The sequence below is a fragment of the Puntigrus tetrazona genome, unplaced genomic scaffold (assembly GCF_018831695.1).
Source record: "Puntigrus tetrazona isolate hp1 unplaced genomic scaffold, ASM1883169v1 S000000647, whole genome shotgun sequence".
In the NCBI taxonomy this organism is placed as follows: domain Eukaryota; kingdom Metazoa; phylum Chordata; class Actinopteri; order Cypriniformes; family Cyprinidae; genus Puntigrus; species Puntigrus tetrazona.
This window is the reverse complement of record NW_025048268.1, coordinates 277,648-291,872: the sequence shown is the minus strand read 5'-3', so window position 1 is coordinate 291,872 and position 14,225 is coordinate 277,648. Positions and strand designations below refer to the sequence as shown.

At 38.6% G+C, this 14,225-nt stretch overlaps 1 protein-coding gene across 12 annotated transcripts in view; it reads right to left on the bottom strand.

The window, feature by feature from the left end:
• Window positions 1–861: 861 nt before the first annotated feature.
• The window catches only part of lmo7b (LIM domain 7b), a 29,416-nt gene continuing 16,052 nt past the window's right edge, over window positions 862–14,225 (bottom strand). For 2 of the 12 annotated variants that reach the window (XM_043232713.1, XM_043232718.1), the window contains 18 exons: window positions 13,693–14,095; window positions 12,307–12,567; window positions 11,894–12,008; window positions 10,010–10,171; window positions 8,777–8,943; window positions 8,220–8,283; window positions 8,038–8,097; window positions 7,171–7,196; window positions 6,958–7,065; window positions 6,569–6,658; window positions 5,875–6,089; window positions 5,336–5,380; window positions 4,917–4,972; window positions 4,644–4,812; window positions 4,077–4,346; window positions 3,894–3,926; window positions 1,811–1,916; window positions 862–1,606 (listed from right to left, as the gene is read on the bottom strand). In XM_043232713.1, coding sequence (XP_043088648.1) covers window positions 1,505–1,606; window positions 1,811–1,916; window positions 3,894–3,926; window positions 4,077–4,346; window positions 4,644–4,812; window positions 4,917–4,972; window positions 5,336–5,380; window positions 5,875–6,089; window positions 6,569–6,658; window positions 6,958–7,065; window positions 7,171–7,196; window positions 8,038–8,097; window positions 8,220–8,283; window positions 8,777–8,943; window positions 10,010–10,171; window positions 11,894–12,008; window positions 12,307–12,567; window positions 13,693–14,095 — 2,452 coding nt within the window. In that variant the 3' untranslated portion in view covers window positions 862–1,504. Of the gene's footprint in view, window positions 1,607–1,810; window positions 1,917–3,307; window positions 3,417–3,893; window positions 3,927–4,076; window positions 4,347–4,643; window positions 4,813–4,916; window positions 4,973–5,335; window positions 5,381–5,874; window positions 6,090–6,568; window positions 6,659–6,957; window positions 7,066–7,170; window positions 7,197–7,611; window positions 7,645–8,037; window positions 8,098–8,219; window positions 8,284–8,776; window positions 8,944–10,009; window positions 10,172–11,893; window positions 12,009–12,306; window positions 12,568–13,692; window positions 14,096–14,225 lie in introns of all 12 variants that reach the window. The other 10 variants (XM_043232725.1, XM_043232723.1, XM_043232714.1 and 7 more) reach the window with 9 other exon arrangements.

Sequence of the window (14,225 nt, the reverse complement as noted above, 5' to 3'; positions counted from 1 at the left end):
AGATCCAGACGATCCAATCAAATACCACAGGATGAAATCAAGCCCAGCACAGCTTATTTCCCCCCACACATTGCAGAAGCCTGAAATACTTCACACTAAAGGAAAAAAAATACAATCTTAACTTCCGTTTTATGCCCACTTCCAAAGGGACTTTGGTTGTGTTTTCCTGTAAACCGTAAGTGGGCAGGATCATATGGATTAAAAGGTGTAGTATGTAATATCAGCTCGCGGTTGAAACTGCGCTGCAGTTCTGTTCTGGAATCTGCCCTAAATGCACATTTCAGAGTAGAATTCTACCTAGCTGTTTCTCTGAAAAAAAAAAATAGTGCATTTCCAAAATTTCTAAAGTTAAAATATAACAAATGTTTAAATGAGTTAAAAAAAACCCACAAACAAACAATACAGCACCTTTAAGAAAAATGGAAAATTTTGAACAACGTGCTGCAGGTAGCCGTTACTAATCCAACAAATAAGTTCTCAGACAAATCTGCACTGCAGAGCCACTGAGAATGAGGTTAAAGCTGTAGGAATGGAGATGACTGTGGGAGCAAGTTAATGACAGGAAGCAGAAAAGTCTGGAGATGTGCAGCCACTCTTAAATTATCCTTATTAGGACTTGAACGTATCCATTTCAAGACATGAAGAGATAATGATATGTATAGGGAGAAAAAGAGGGGGGAAGGTAGTTCTTCAGTAAAGAACAGTTTCAGTACATAATCATTTTCCATTTAAAAGTAAGCTTTATTTCCATGGCAACACTCAATTTAACTTGTTTAGCCAGTTTTATCTAGCCTATGTCATACAAGGAGAGAGATATGTAAACATCAAACAGAAACATCTGGCATAGGGGCTTAGAAAAAGCATCCCAGGTAATTTGATATTACAATTATATGCAATACAGCGTCTATGTGTAGGCCATCTGATTGGCAGAACACTGCATCTACTAAAATGGAGAGAAAAATGCCAGAGCGCCACCTACTGGATAGTGCATTTTAACATCTGTAAGTATGACTGATCAAACATTTCTATTAAGCAGCTTGTTGCATAATAAGATTCCTCCTAAATGACTGGTACAGAAAACAACAACAACAACAACGTAATGCCTGCACCATCACCACTGTGATACCTACTAATGAAAAGGAAAAAAGTGCTCGATAAGTGTGCTACAAGATTTATTGAATAATTATGAGGAAAGCTTATATTAAAGAGATGAGGATTCTCAGCAAGGACCTGCTTCAAAAATGAAAATAAGAAGTCATTCGACACATTAGACATGTTATCACTTGCCACATGGAATGCATAACTGTTCAGAATTACTTCTTACTAGATGGATGTCAGCCAGCACAGAAACAACCTCAGGGGTGTCAGCAGTAATCACAATGACACGTTCGAACTCGTCACTATGCAGCGGTCTTAATATGGGAACAATCACAGAAATAGCAGTCTCAAAATATTGATTGTCAAAGCGGTGAAAGGAAAGCGTGGATAAGGCCTGCTGCGGTGGTTAGGTTGTGCTAATAGTTGTGATTCCTGAGGCCGCTTCTGTGGTACGCTCCTCTTCGATCAGTTGCAAAGCATTCTGGTCACTTGGAGACGGAGGAACAGACTAAGAGAAAATGCATACAGTCTTTCAATTAGCACAGTGTTGTTCTAATAAAACAAGCAAAGCAAAGGTTTCTCACTGAAAATAGTACAATTTTTTTTTTTTTTTATATATACACACACGATAGACAAATATTATGCGTGAAAAACATTTCTGATGCGATTAATCATTTGACAGCACTAAACATACACGTTTGTTCTCGCGTACCTCTGATTCGGCTGTAGCAGGTGTTACAGAAGAGCTGTCTGTGTCTGACTCTGACCTGAGCTCCGGACTCAGTCCCTCTCCCAAGGTCAGTCCTGCAGCTGACACACTGCAAGAGCAACAAGAAACAGCAAGTCTGGACACACATCAAAATGAGGGGATACAACCCTTTTTCCATTCCAAAGCCCCCAAAGCCTTCCAAATCAGGCAAAATGATTTATTCATTAGAAATACTGATTATTGGGTCAGTGTGGGCAGATCCTCCACCACGGCTAGATTTGAAAAGGTGATTTCTTTAGTGAAGGCTGGTGAAGCAGTGATGTAACCTTCCTGTGCAGCAGTGAAGAAACAAGGAGCTACTATAAAAAAAAAATTATAAAAAAAAAAAAAAAAAAACACACAACCCTTGCAACCGGAAAGCTTCTTTAGCAAGAAAGCAAATACTGTATTTTCCGAAACATAAATTACACCCAAGTCGAAGCACATCAAAAGTTGCATGGTGTGTAAGGTAACTTCTCTCACTAGATAAATAACAATAGTATTCCGAAAATTGTATATTTCTGTACATCTGTAACGACACAAAACGATTAACATTATTAAAAAATTTTTTTTTTTTTTTCCGGAAAATACAGTATATTTTTGTGACTGGAAAAGCCTGTGTGATCAGTGACTGGCAGGGTTCTGGTGATGAAATGGTAACGGTTATGAGGTTACTAGAGGTTACTAGAGGTTAGCTAGAAGCTGTGTTCATTTTCAAGTTTATTGGCAATGAGGCAATCAGAAAACAGGCTGGACATCAATTTGAAAATTAGGAATAAATAAATATTTTAACTTAAAACAGAAATGAAAGGGATAGTTCAACCAAAAATGGAAATTCAGTCATTAATTATTTACCTTCATTGCATTCCAAACCCATAAGACCTTTGTCCATCTTTGAGACACAAGTTGATAAGATATTGATTGATAATTGATATTTAACGAAAAATAAATATCAATTATAAATAAATATCAATTATGTTAATTATTTAATGAAAACCAAGAGCTTCCCAACAGAAATGCTCAAGACCTAGAAAGGTAGCTTTCTTCAGGCACAATTTTTTTTTTCTTGATTTGAAATAGTCACATCAAAACGTCATCAGTAGTTTCTTGTTATAATGATGTCCCTACCACCTTTCTGGGTCTCGAACGTGTTTGCAGTCCATGCAGTCTCAGAAAGCTCTCAGATTTGATCAAAAACATCTTAATGTATGTTGATGAACGAAGGAAGGTCTTAGGGGTTTGCAATGCCATAAGAGTGAGTAATTAATCACTATTTTAAGATCTACACCTTTTCTTATTTGTTTTGCATGCTTGTAATCTGACTGCCTACACCAAAAAAAGAGATTTATTGATATTAGGTGATCTCCTACACCCCAAATGACAAAGGCTAAAAACCCAAGGCAAGGTGCACAGATCCATAGAGTGCCCGGTAACTTATTTTCAGGTGACCTCTGGTCTCACCTTGAAGCAACCAATGTGAAAGCAGAGCTCCAGGGAATCGATGACCATGGCAGCTCCCTTCCCCAGAGGCTGCTCACACCTCGAGCACATCCGCCTGCCACTGACCAGCCTACAGGCACCACATGCCAGTGTCAGAGTTCAATGTCATATAAAAGACAGAATTGCTCTGTCCTTGCAATGATTTGATTGCATTTAAGAGGGGAGGCTGGCGGCAGAGTACTGAATAGTTCAGAATAGCATACTACCATACTATACTGCATGTATACTGTACACACTAATTTACTTATGCATGAAATTGCCGAAAACGTGCACAATTGGAGCATGGTGTGTGGAACATCCACTTGAAGTTTTCACATTTCTACCTTGACTGCAAAGCGTTTATTTTTATTACTGTGTGCAGTATACAATATACACTGCAGCATGTACTGTTCACTACTGTTCAAAAATTTAGTGATCTGTAAGATTGCCATGATGTTTTGATAAATTTGAATAATTTTTGAACTGTAGAGTACAATGCAGTATATAGCACACAGTATGCGGTACACTAGTATTCCATTGAGAACACAGCCACTGTCTTCTGAAATACCTGGGGTTAAAAGTAAGGTAGAGTGAAATCCTTCTTAAGAAAAAAGAAAGCTACACTCAAAACTGGCCCAAAAGTTTCAAATGAAAATGCATAAATCCGATGCTTTGGATTTACTCACAAAAGACAAGTCATGAATTCATTCTGAAATACCACACTTAAAAATGTGTCAGGACTAATCCACACCTGCCACTTTGCTGAGAGTTTGGACGGGATTTAGGGCCTGACGGCTCAGGCATAGCTGTGAATGGTGGAGCGGGAGAGTTGGAGGCAAACGAGGAGCTCTGTTTAAGCCCGGTGGAGAAGATGGCTGAATCAGGGCCCAGGCTGCTGCGTCCACTCCTGTAAGTGCCAGTGTTTCCCAAAGCAGAATGGGGCCTGTTTGCGATACTTGAAGTGTAGGACTGCCTGGACCAGGAAGAGTTGGTTGAGTGGAGGTTGTCCAGAGATTCATATCTGTGATGCAGAGATTGAAAATCATGTGGTTTCCTTTGTCAACCAAGACAACGTCACCATTCAAAGGTTTGGGGTCGAGAAGACTTTGCAATGTTTAAAAAAAAAAAAAACTTATGCTTACCAAACCTGCATTTACTTGATCAAAAACGCAGCGATATTGTAAAATAGCTGCTTTCTATTTGAATACATTATTTTCGGCAGCTATTATTGCATGTGTCACACTAGTGAATGGTAGTGTAGAGCTGACAAAGAAAATCTGTGCTCAACAATATAAGGAAAATGTTTATTCATCAGGACCTCCTGATTGATGTTCCCACAGTGATGGGTTCTTTGTTGATGCTAGCATTGCGCTGACGGATCCAACTGTTGTCAGTGAGGAGCGGAGTCTTCTTCCTCATCTCCTCCAGGATCTGCAGACGTTCCTTTTCTGCCTTTGACAGCTGTCCCTTCTTTTTACCGCTTCCTGCTGCCAATGAAGAGACAAGGCAGAGAAGACGAGAACTGTACTTGGTGTTCAACTACTCTGGAATTCAGGAAAAAAAAATAACCAAAAATTTAAAGTAATCAGACCTTTAGCATCTTGTTTGTGAAGGCCTTGAAGTGCAGGGGTAGATTTTGACTTTGTCCTACGCAAATTAAAATACATGAATTGAACAAAACAGGAATTAACAAAAAAGTGTCGCTGTAAAAAGTGTAACTGAAAAAGTTAACAACAACGATCACAAACAATAAACCCGGACTTCTGGCAATGGGAAGAGAACTGAATGTGATGAGAACGATAAGGTAACATTAAATAGCACTAAATGTAATCGAAATCTGAACCAGAATCAAGTTTTTCCTTCACATTACAAATGAGACAGTATTTTAATAAATACACGTTTCCCCTTGTACAAAAATGAAAAAATATAGAAAAAGCCAGACGCATTTCACATCACATCTGCCACAACAGCCACTGAACGAAGCAAGCGCAGCCGCAAAAGCAAACTGACCTGTCAGAAACCGTAAGCTTGGCAAACCCGTAGGACTCCTCGGAGCTGAAGCAGGACAAAGCAGAAGCAGACAGGCATACGAGCAATAACCAAAGCAGCAGTGAGATGAACACATGCCACATGAACTAAAACATCATTTTGTCAGGGTAGGGTAAAAATACGGTGCTCATGGTGTTAGATTTTGAGAAACATCTATCTATATTCAACACATCAGCTAAAAGCTTCTGTCTTTTTTTATGTAGTTTTTATGTAGATCAACAATTACAAGAAAAGTGTTCCAGCTTACAAACTGGATTCTTGTGGATTGGATAGCTGCTGGTGTTATGTTTAGTTATATGGGAATATTTTGCCAGCTGCAATTATGCAATATCTTCAGTGAATTTATTAAATATCTGAAATTACAAAATCATCTTCATGTGAGTGCGCTTGTATTTTACAATATGCAATTACAATTTCTTTTTATTGAATGAAAGTAGTATTTACAGAAATGCTAAATCCTAATGTTTTCTTGGCAATAACAGATACGACCTCTTTCTTACCACTGACTCTTTGTGGTTGAATCACACTCCTCTTCTTCCTTTAGTGGCTGCTGTGCTGCTGCTGTTTGTACAGCAGTCTGTCTGTTCTGTATTGCTTCCACCTTCTCTGTATTCTGATTGGATGCCACAGAAGCGGTACCAACGGATTGGTTGAAGAAGGGCGATGGAATATAAGTAGTATTTCCGTTTGACAGGACATCTGCGCATTTCAGCTCCTAATATCAGCAGGAGGTATATAATAACATGGTTGTGATTCTTATTTCACCATTCATTATGCTGTAGAGTCTAAAGGCAATGGAACGTCTGAATAAAACTTAATTTACATGTCGTGCTAGTGCGTAAATGAGAGAAACTGTGACCCTAAAAACCACAAAACCAGTCATAAGTAGCAGGGGAGTATTTGTAGCAAAAGCCAACAATACACTGCATGGGTCCAAATGATCAATTTTTCTTGAAGGTCATGAGACACGAAGACACGATTTTCTCAATATTTAGATTTTTGCATGCTCAAATTCCAGATAAAATAGTCAAATCCAGTCAAGTATTGCCCCACCCTAACAAACCTTACATGCTAATTTGCTCAGCTTATACATTTTAAAATAAAAAAAAAAAACATTATGACTGGTCTTGTGGTCCAGGGTTACAAATTAGAGAATGATGAAGAAAGAGATTAATGTTCTGACAGTCTTCTGACCTCAGTACCACTGTGCTCCTCTCCATAGACCTCCTGCTGAGCTCTCCTCCACTCCTGCTCCAGCTTCTCCTGATCACGTTGATACTTCTCCTGAAGCCATTTCAGAAAAAAGTCCACAAGTAAATATTCAATTAATTTTTACAACTTACAATATATTCAGCAAAACATGTAAAAGCTGAACTGCAAGTACTGTTTAAATACACTTATTTCAGTTGGACAATTCATGCAGTTGGTTGAAACAGTATTATATGTATTATCCAGTATTTCTAAATTGACATAACTATGAACATTATAAAAAAAAAAACTACATAAACTGTACTGAAACTAATATTTATTATTAAAATTAAATGATCAAAAGCAAGCATTTGTATGATGGTGTTTGGTGGTACCTGCAGGAGGCGCTCTTGTTCCATCTGCCATTTCTCCTGCCGCCGTCTCTCCTCTTCATGATCCCATGACCAGCGAGAGGAGGTGGTACTGATGGAGGGGACCTGCAGCTGATACCCCCCCAAAACAAACGAGAAAATAAATTAAAAGAACCAAAAATCGTCACAGAATTTAATAAAGATAAAGACTAAATGTGAATGACAGATGCGACTCACATCAGAGATGGCAGACTCCGAGCCACCTGGTAAAAGAGACAAAGATTATCCATTTAAACAGCATAAAGCACTAACATAGCCGTGAGTTTTCCATGCCTTTAACCAGTTGGTCCATGCTGCTCAACGGATTCTGACACACACCCCTTGCTCATATGACAAAACTGTAACCAAAGCCACCACGGTCAAGTGAGCACACAGCAAATTCACACTCATACGCTGGTATGCAGGCTTTAAACAACAAGCAAGACAAAAAAAACACCTCAGAGTAACGCACGCTACAGTATTGAAAGCAGTTTTGCTCAGAAAGACTCAAATTTGTCTTTGTAAACAACTGTGCAATGATACGACAGGAAACATGACAGATACGGAAAAAGAGATGACAAACAGCAGTCCTCACATACAGTCAATTACAGTGTAATCACAGCACACATCTTTATTTACCACAGAGATAGACCCAGGAGCTAACCGTGGCACCTGAAGGACAGAGCATTAGCTTTAGCTTGAAGAGCAATAAAATAGACAGCAAAAGAAACCCACCGAGCAATTTCAGATGTTACTGCTCAGTCCTAGAGCTTGACTTAAAAAAAGCTTTTAGTACATACAGGAGTGAGAAAAGAGCTTAACTTAAATGCGTTACAGATTTACTTTGTATACTAAATGCTTTAGTTAGCCAGGCCCTTAGAACTTAGAATAAGCAAACCCATTTTTGAGCATTCATATTAAAATTCAAATGAATAGAGCGCACCAATACACTCCATTAAGAGTGTGCTTAATACAAATCAGTCACCGCATAATTCAATGAATGAGCTGCAGTTATCGATTAGCCACGTAGCATTAAACTGCTACAGCCGCAGTAAACGCCGTTACCTTTCTGCATGAAAAATTCTAACTTTCTTCTATGATTTCTCAAAACTATGTTCTCATAGTCTACAACACAGGTGGGGAGAGAACAGTGGAAAGAGTCATTTTCCACATATTTGAGTGTAGAATTTATGTTGTTTTAAAAAAAAAGACAATTTCTGACTGCTAAAGGGCTCTTGAGCACCCACCTTTGCTCCTTAGAGAAGCTGGACTGTCCTGGATCCGTCCATTCACCATTTTAGACAGCACTCCCTGAAAAAAAAATAAATAAAAATCAAATTAGACAGAAAGTCACTAATTTGAAAGTCAAATGAATCTGCTTGTTGCAGTTTTAAAATTAAAAAAAATGCAATTTATTACCGATTACAAAGATGAATTTTCAGCAGCCATTACTCCAGTCTTAAGCATGCATGATCCTTTAGAAATTATTGTAATGTGTTGATTTTTTTATGAAGAAAAAAAAAAAAAAAAAAAACTAAACAAAAACTAATCAATGCAAATGGATAAATTTTCCTCCCCAAAATTTAAAGTTAAAAGAAACAGCATTTATTGATGCTGAATAAGCTTTAATTTCCTTTAAACAAATTATTGTACACTATTGTTTAAAAAGATCAGAGTACAAGCAAGCATATGAATTACAAACTTTGGGATAAGTACTAAAAATAACCACATTGGGAAAAAAAAAAAAACAATAGCCAAACTGACTGATTTCCACCACATTCATTATCCTCCTGTCCTGACTCACATTAGCAGCCTGTCCGTTGAATTGCGTCTTCACCATGGTCTCCACTGGAGAGGTTGCACTAATCGAGACATACTGCTCGGGCCGCCCTATAAGTGTTGAATTGGCACTGGTCAAATTGATGGTCTTATGGCTCTTGTACGGTAGGGAAGGTTGGTCACTGCCCCAGTCTGTCCAGTACCCAAAACATACATCAGAAATGCCAAGTCACATGTTAGTGAACTTGCGATTTAGTGTTGTGATTTGAAAAGTGGAATTTTAAGTGGCCTAAAATTATACCATCATATGTGTCCAATAATGAAAATCAAAAGGTGTTCATATTTATCCCCTTTGATGAAACTGATGCAAAGATTATTGATCCAGTGGTAAAGGGGGGAAAAAAATTAAACTGAACCCGCACACTACTCAAACCTGACAGAGAGACTAACTGACAGACAGACCACCTTCCCAGTGACAGAAAGCAACAGATACAGCATCTGAATCTGGAATGGCACCTTCAATTTCTGGGCTCATAAAAAGCAGAAGGAGGAGGACCCATGCCAGAAACAAAAAACAAGCACTTAAAATATTTACGACATTTTAAATTATGCTGGTTAAACAAATGAACATTTGCTCACCATCCAATCATCCTAGATGCAGATTCTTTTATTTCTTCATAAAGCAGATTTGGAGAAATTTAGCATTACATGACTTGCTCACTAATGGGTGCCGTCAGAAGAACCATCACAACAATCAACAAATCTAAAAGTAATATAACAGCTCCACAATCTGTGTGTTCGTGTGAAACAAATCTATCAAGATTATTCAGTCAACAGTTTAACTTCTAATCATAGCTTCCATATAAAATGCGAATAAATACTTTCTCGAGTATAAAAGTCATCTTGACTGAATCAGGAGAGATATATGCACAAATCAAGCACTGTGTTTACACGGGTGAAGGCATTATTAAGTGTAGAGAACTTTTAGCTTCTTAACTTTTAGTCTTTTAGCAATAGAGGCGATGGTTTGAAGTCAAAAATGCCTGTTTCTTACAAACATGCATCTTTTTATATTGTTTAACCGCTGTTTGAACTCTCATTCTAACAGCACCCATTCACTGCAGAGGATGTGTTGGCGAACAAGTACGCATGTGAATTTCTTTAAATCTGTTATTTTTAATCAGTTAAAGCAAATTGGCATTTTTGGCGTATTACTTAAACAGTGCTACATTATCACATACAGTTTCCACATCCTCACCGTTCTGGCCGTGTCGTCGGATGTCCATCAGTAAAGTGCCCTTTTGCTGTGCTGTATCCATACTGCCCTTAAACTGCTCATAATTCATTTCAGCCACCCTGCATCCACCCAGCGCCACAATCTCATCACCCATCAGCAGACCACACAACTCTGCTGGGCTGCCTGTGTGATGAAGATTAAGAAGATGAAGAAAGGCAAGACTGTGAGGGCTTGTGGGGAGTACACAATCAAGTTCACTTCTAGATCTGGACCAACAAGACATTTTAGATTAGTATTGAATACAAATCTCCTTTTCAAGGGCTCTCATTCACTGGCATGTGAAACAATATGGTGAAGTGTAAACCATTGAAAGCATTGTTTGTACAAGGAGTTTGACAAGAGCCAGTACTCCACACAGATCTGATCTCACCATCATCATCATCATGTCTTTCTAGAATGATATGAAGAAAACAAACAAACTGAGACTAAATCTTGAACTGTGGCAGCTGCCTGAAAAACCATGCTCAAGTGCACTGAGGACAAAAGATACAATTAATAAAAGAAAATCTACTGATGACATTATTTTTTACAGCGCACTCATTTTACAGCATTTTTACACAAGTGCCTAAAACCTTAAGTTTAAGTAGCTTTGCAGATAGGTTTCTTGAAGCAACATGGAGACGTTTCCACAGTTCTTTTGGTTAATCCAATTGAACAATTGGATTTAGAACAGAATTGGGGCACATCATTACCATTTTTTTTTCTACGTTTATTTTACATTAATAATAAATCATTACATTTACTCTATCACAGCGCATACAAGTACATAAAGTGAAACACTTCAACAGATGGTTCACATGCATTTTTCATTTACCGTTCAGGCTCTCCTTCTGCAAAAAAAGATCAAAATGCATTAACTTAAACTATTAATCATAACATATTACCTGACTGACAGCCTTAAATGGAACCCGAAAACAACAGAACAGCTTCATACATCATTGATGAGGCTCTACATGTAGGTTAGTGTGTTTAATGGAATTCTTGGGAAGGAGATCAACCTGAGCCCACTACAGCCAGTCTCATAACGCCACATGATACGGCTGATTAAAATGAACCCAAGTGTCAGAACCAAACGCTCTCAGTCTCTTCTGTACAATGAAACATATGGAAGCTAATATAACATAGATTGTCTTTATGTTATATTCACTTCACGTATGACTGCCTTGACCCGTTTTTTTAAGCACACCGGTCACAATCTCAAGCTCCTTTCATTCAAGAGGACACTTCCTAAACGCAGAACCAGACTCCCAACAGGGCTACTTCAGTTTAACCAATCAGACTAATGCACAGTAAGAAACACCTTCACTGTTCTCTATAAATCATTCATCTCAATCTCACTCCAGAATCCTGAGAATGACGCAGCTTGGCTGTGCACAAGCACACAAGGAAATATATGCACAAAAACATTTTTTCGTGCATTCTCAATAATTAAAAGAAACTATGAATCTAACTATAAAGACAGCGTGATACAAAAACATTCACAAACTTGCCAAGTACAGAAAGCGTAATCAAGCGAAATCATTCATCATGATTTCCCAAAGTAGTTATTTTTTTCCCCCAACTTGAAATCCTGAATAAACTTAAATTAACCCCCCTCCGATCATCCATAAACACACACAGCCAAATTTGCACCAATACGCCCTTTCTCTAAAGAATTTCTGTTTGGTAGAAACATCTTCAGTATGCTGTATAATGTACAGCATTGCACAGTATTAAGTGGACTGATTCACAGATAACTTACACTTCAGCCTCTATTGAGTTAAATGGCAAAGCCTGGATGCATTTAAAATGAATGGCAGTTTTCTAGTTAAACAGTCTGCTTTGAATAATATTAAAAAGTCTTACCTGCTTGAACAGATTTCACACAAGCACCAGTTGAGTCCCAGTGAGCCTTGAATCCGAAGTCTCTCCCACTGTTTGGCTTCTGATTCAAACAGACTCGCATTTCACTTTGACCCACCTGAGAGAGAGAGAGAGAGGGAGATACACAGGTAGAGAATGTGACACCTGAAGATCCCATGACACCATCTTCAAGAAATCTCCTCCAGTCAGTATAACAAACAAAACTAAAATAGTACAAAATCTAACTTTAACATTAAGTAATTGCATACATGTATATTTAGTGAGCATACTGTATTCTTTAATCATAAACCATATAGAAGCGTTTTCACCCAGTGCATGTTATAAATAAGTTAAGGATATCCTGAACACGATGAACATGATTTATTTTACTCGAATCAGATTGTTAAGCAGCCTACCTTAATATCCCTGATTTCAGAGGCAACAGGAGATTTTTGTACACTGGAGGCGGCCACAGACACTTTAGTGGCAAAAGAATTAATTGGAGGTGCTGACAACCTTCCATCTCTTCTCTCTTCTTCCTTCTTGATTGGATGAGTGCTTGAACGAAAGTGGCCCGTGTCAGCAGAGGCTGTGACCTTTCCTTGACTACTAAGGAAAGAGGGGATGATTGAATGCTCTCTGTTCCCACTTATCAGGCTTTTATGAGAGTCATCCATCTGTAAAAAACCCAAGATAAAAGCAAATAAATAAAGTGGTTATTTCCTTCGACAACCACTTCAGCACTTGCAGTGTCGCATTCGGTTTTGAAACCGAGACAACAGACTGCATTATAAAAAGACATTTATAAAGAAAGAGCATTAAAATTAAATTAGTGCTATGTATTTAAGAGCACAAAAAAAAACGGAATGCCTCAGAGGAATTTGACCTCATTTAGTTTACTTTGCATTTTATGTTACATTTTATATTATTAGATTGCAGGCTTCATATAAAATTACTGATACAGAGAGTACATTATTGCTTTTGTTCGAGATACGGTGACCAAAGACTGCGTGTGACCATGCACGGTTGAGAAGCTCGTCATGGAAAAGAGCACATGCACACACGAGCACACACACACAGAGCTTGGGTTTCATGAAGCACCCGAAGTACAGACCAGTAGTAGTGACGTTATCCATTATTCATAAGCCAGCCGCTAGGTGATCAGGTGATGAGGAGTAACACTAAACTTCACACACGGAACACTGAACAAACCACCACTCTTCCTCATTCCCCACTCCTTTATCAGGTGTGTTTATCAACCATTTAGGTACCATTTAGAAACGAATAGTTACTTTGGGGTAAGACACTGTAAAGTATACTGTAAGTGGCAATGGAAGTAAATGAGTAAATTCATCCATTTATTTATTTTTAGATAGATTATAGGTACACAGTATAATTGCTATTTGGGTGATGTCTTCTAACTGAACACACGTAAGCCATTTTTTTTTAAGGATATTTATTCCTAATGTCTATACAGAGCTCTACTAATGACTACCAGTCGACTACCACTTCCAGGTATCACTATGCACTTTCACTTTAGTTTGTTTCCGTCTAGATGCATAATATCACGTCATGCAAAATAAGAAGTGCCATTGGCATTTAGAGTTTCTTTTTTTGTTTTGTTTTTTAACTTTTGAATTGATTGTTTACAATGATACTAAAAACAATGTGAAATGGACCCAGATAGCAAAAATCTGAAACAAGCCTTCACTGTGAGAATCCAGACTCACATAAAGACATTTTATTATTTATTTTTTTTATAAAGAAAAGAACAAGTGATCTATAACATGATGAGAACTTACTGAATAAACTCTGGGTAATGGAGACACTTTGGAGGGTTTGGCTCCAAATGGACGTGGTGTGACGCCCGTGGAGAGGCGTGAGGAACCTTCTGACCTTCTATAGCCTCTGGGTAGAGTGGCAGATACGCGTGCTCCCCCTGCATAAAAGCTCTCCAGGAGACTCGCGCGGCGGCTGAAGTCTGGACCCTGCTGCTCGTACGCTTCTGGATCCATGGTTAGCGAACTCTGTTCAGGCACAACAGCTGATGGAGGGGTGAAGAATTCACCAGCTGAGTCGGTCGTCTCTGTGTCAGTGCCTCTGGTCAGAGCAGAAGATGTCCCGTTCGTGAGGGGTGATGTGGTGGACCACCCAGTACTGCTGACACTGGAGCCCGCATCACTCATGGGTCCGGGCATGTTGGAGCTGGAAAAGAGTGAACCGGCAACTGCGGTGAACTGTTGATCTGATCCTGAGGAAAGAGTTTAAGGATGGGGCAGGACTCTACTGGAAAGCACATGGCTGTTAGTGGTCACCTGTGCACTAAAGGGTGGGA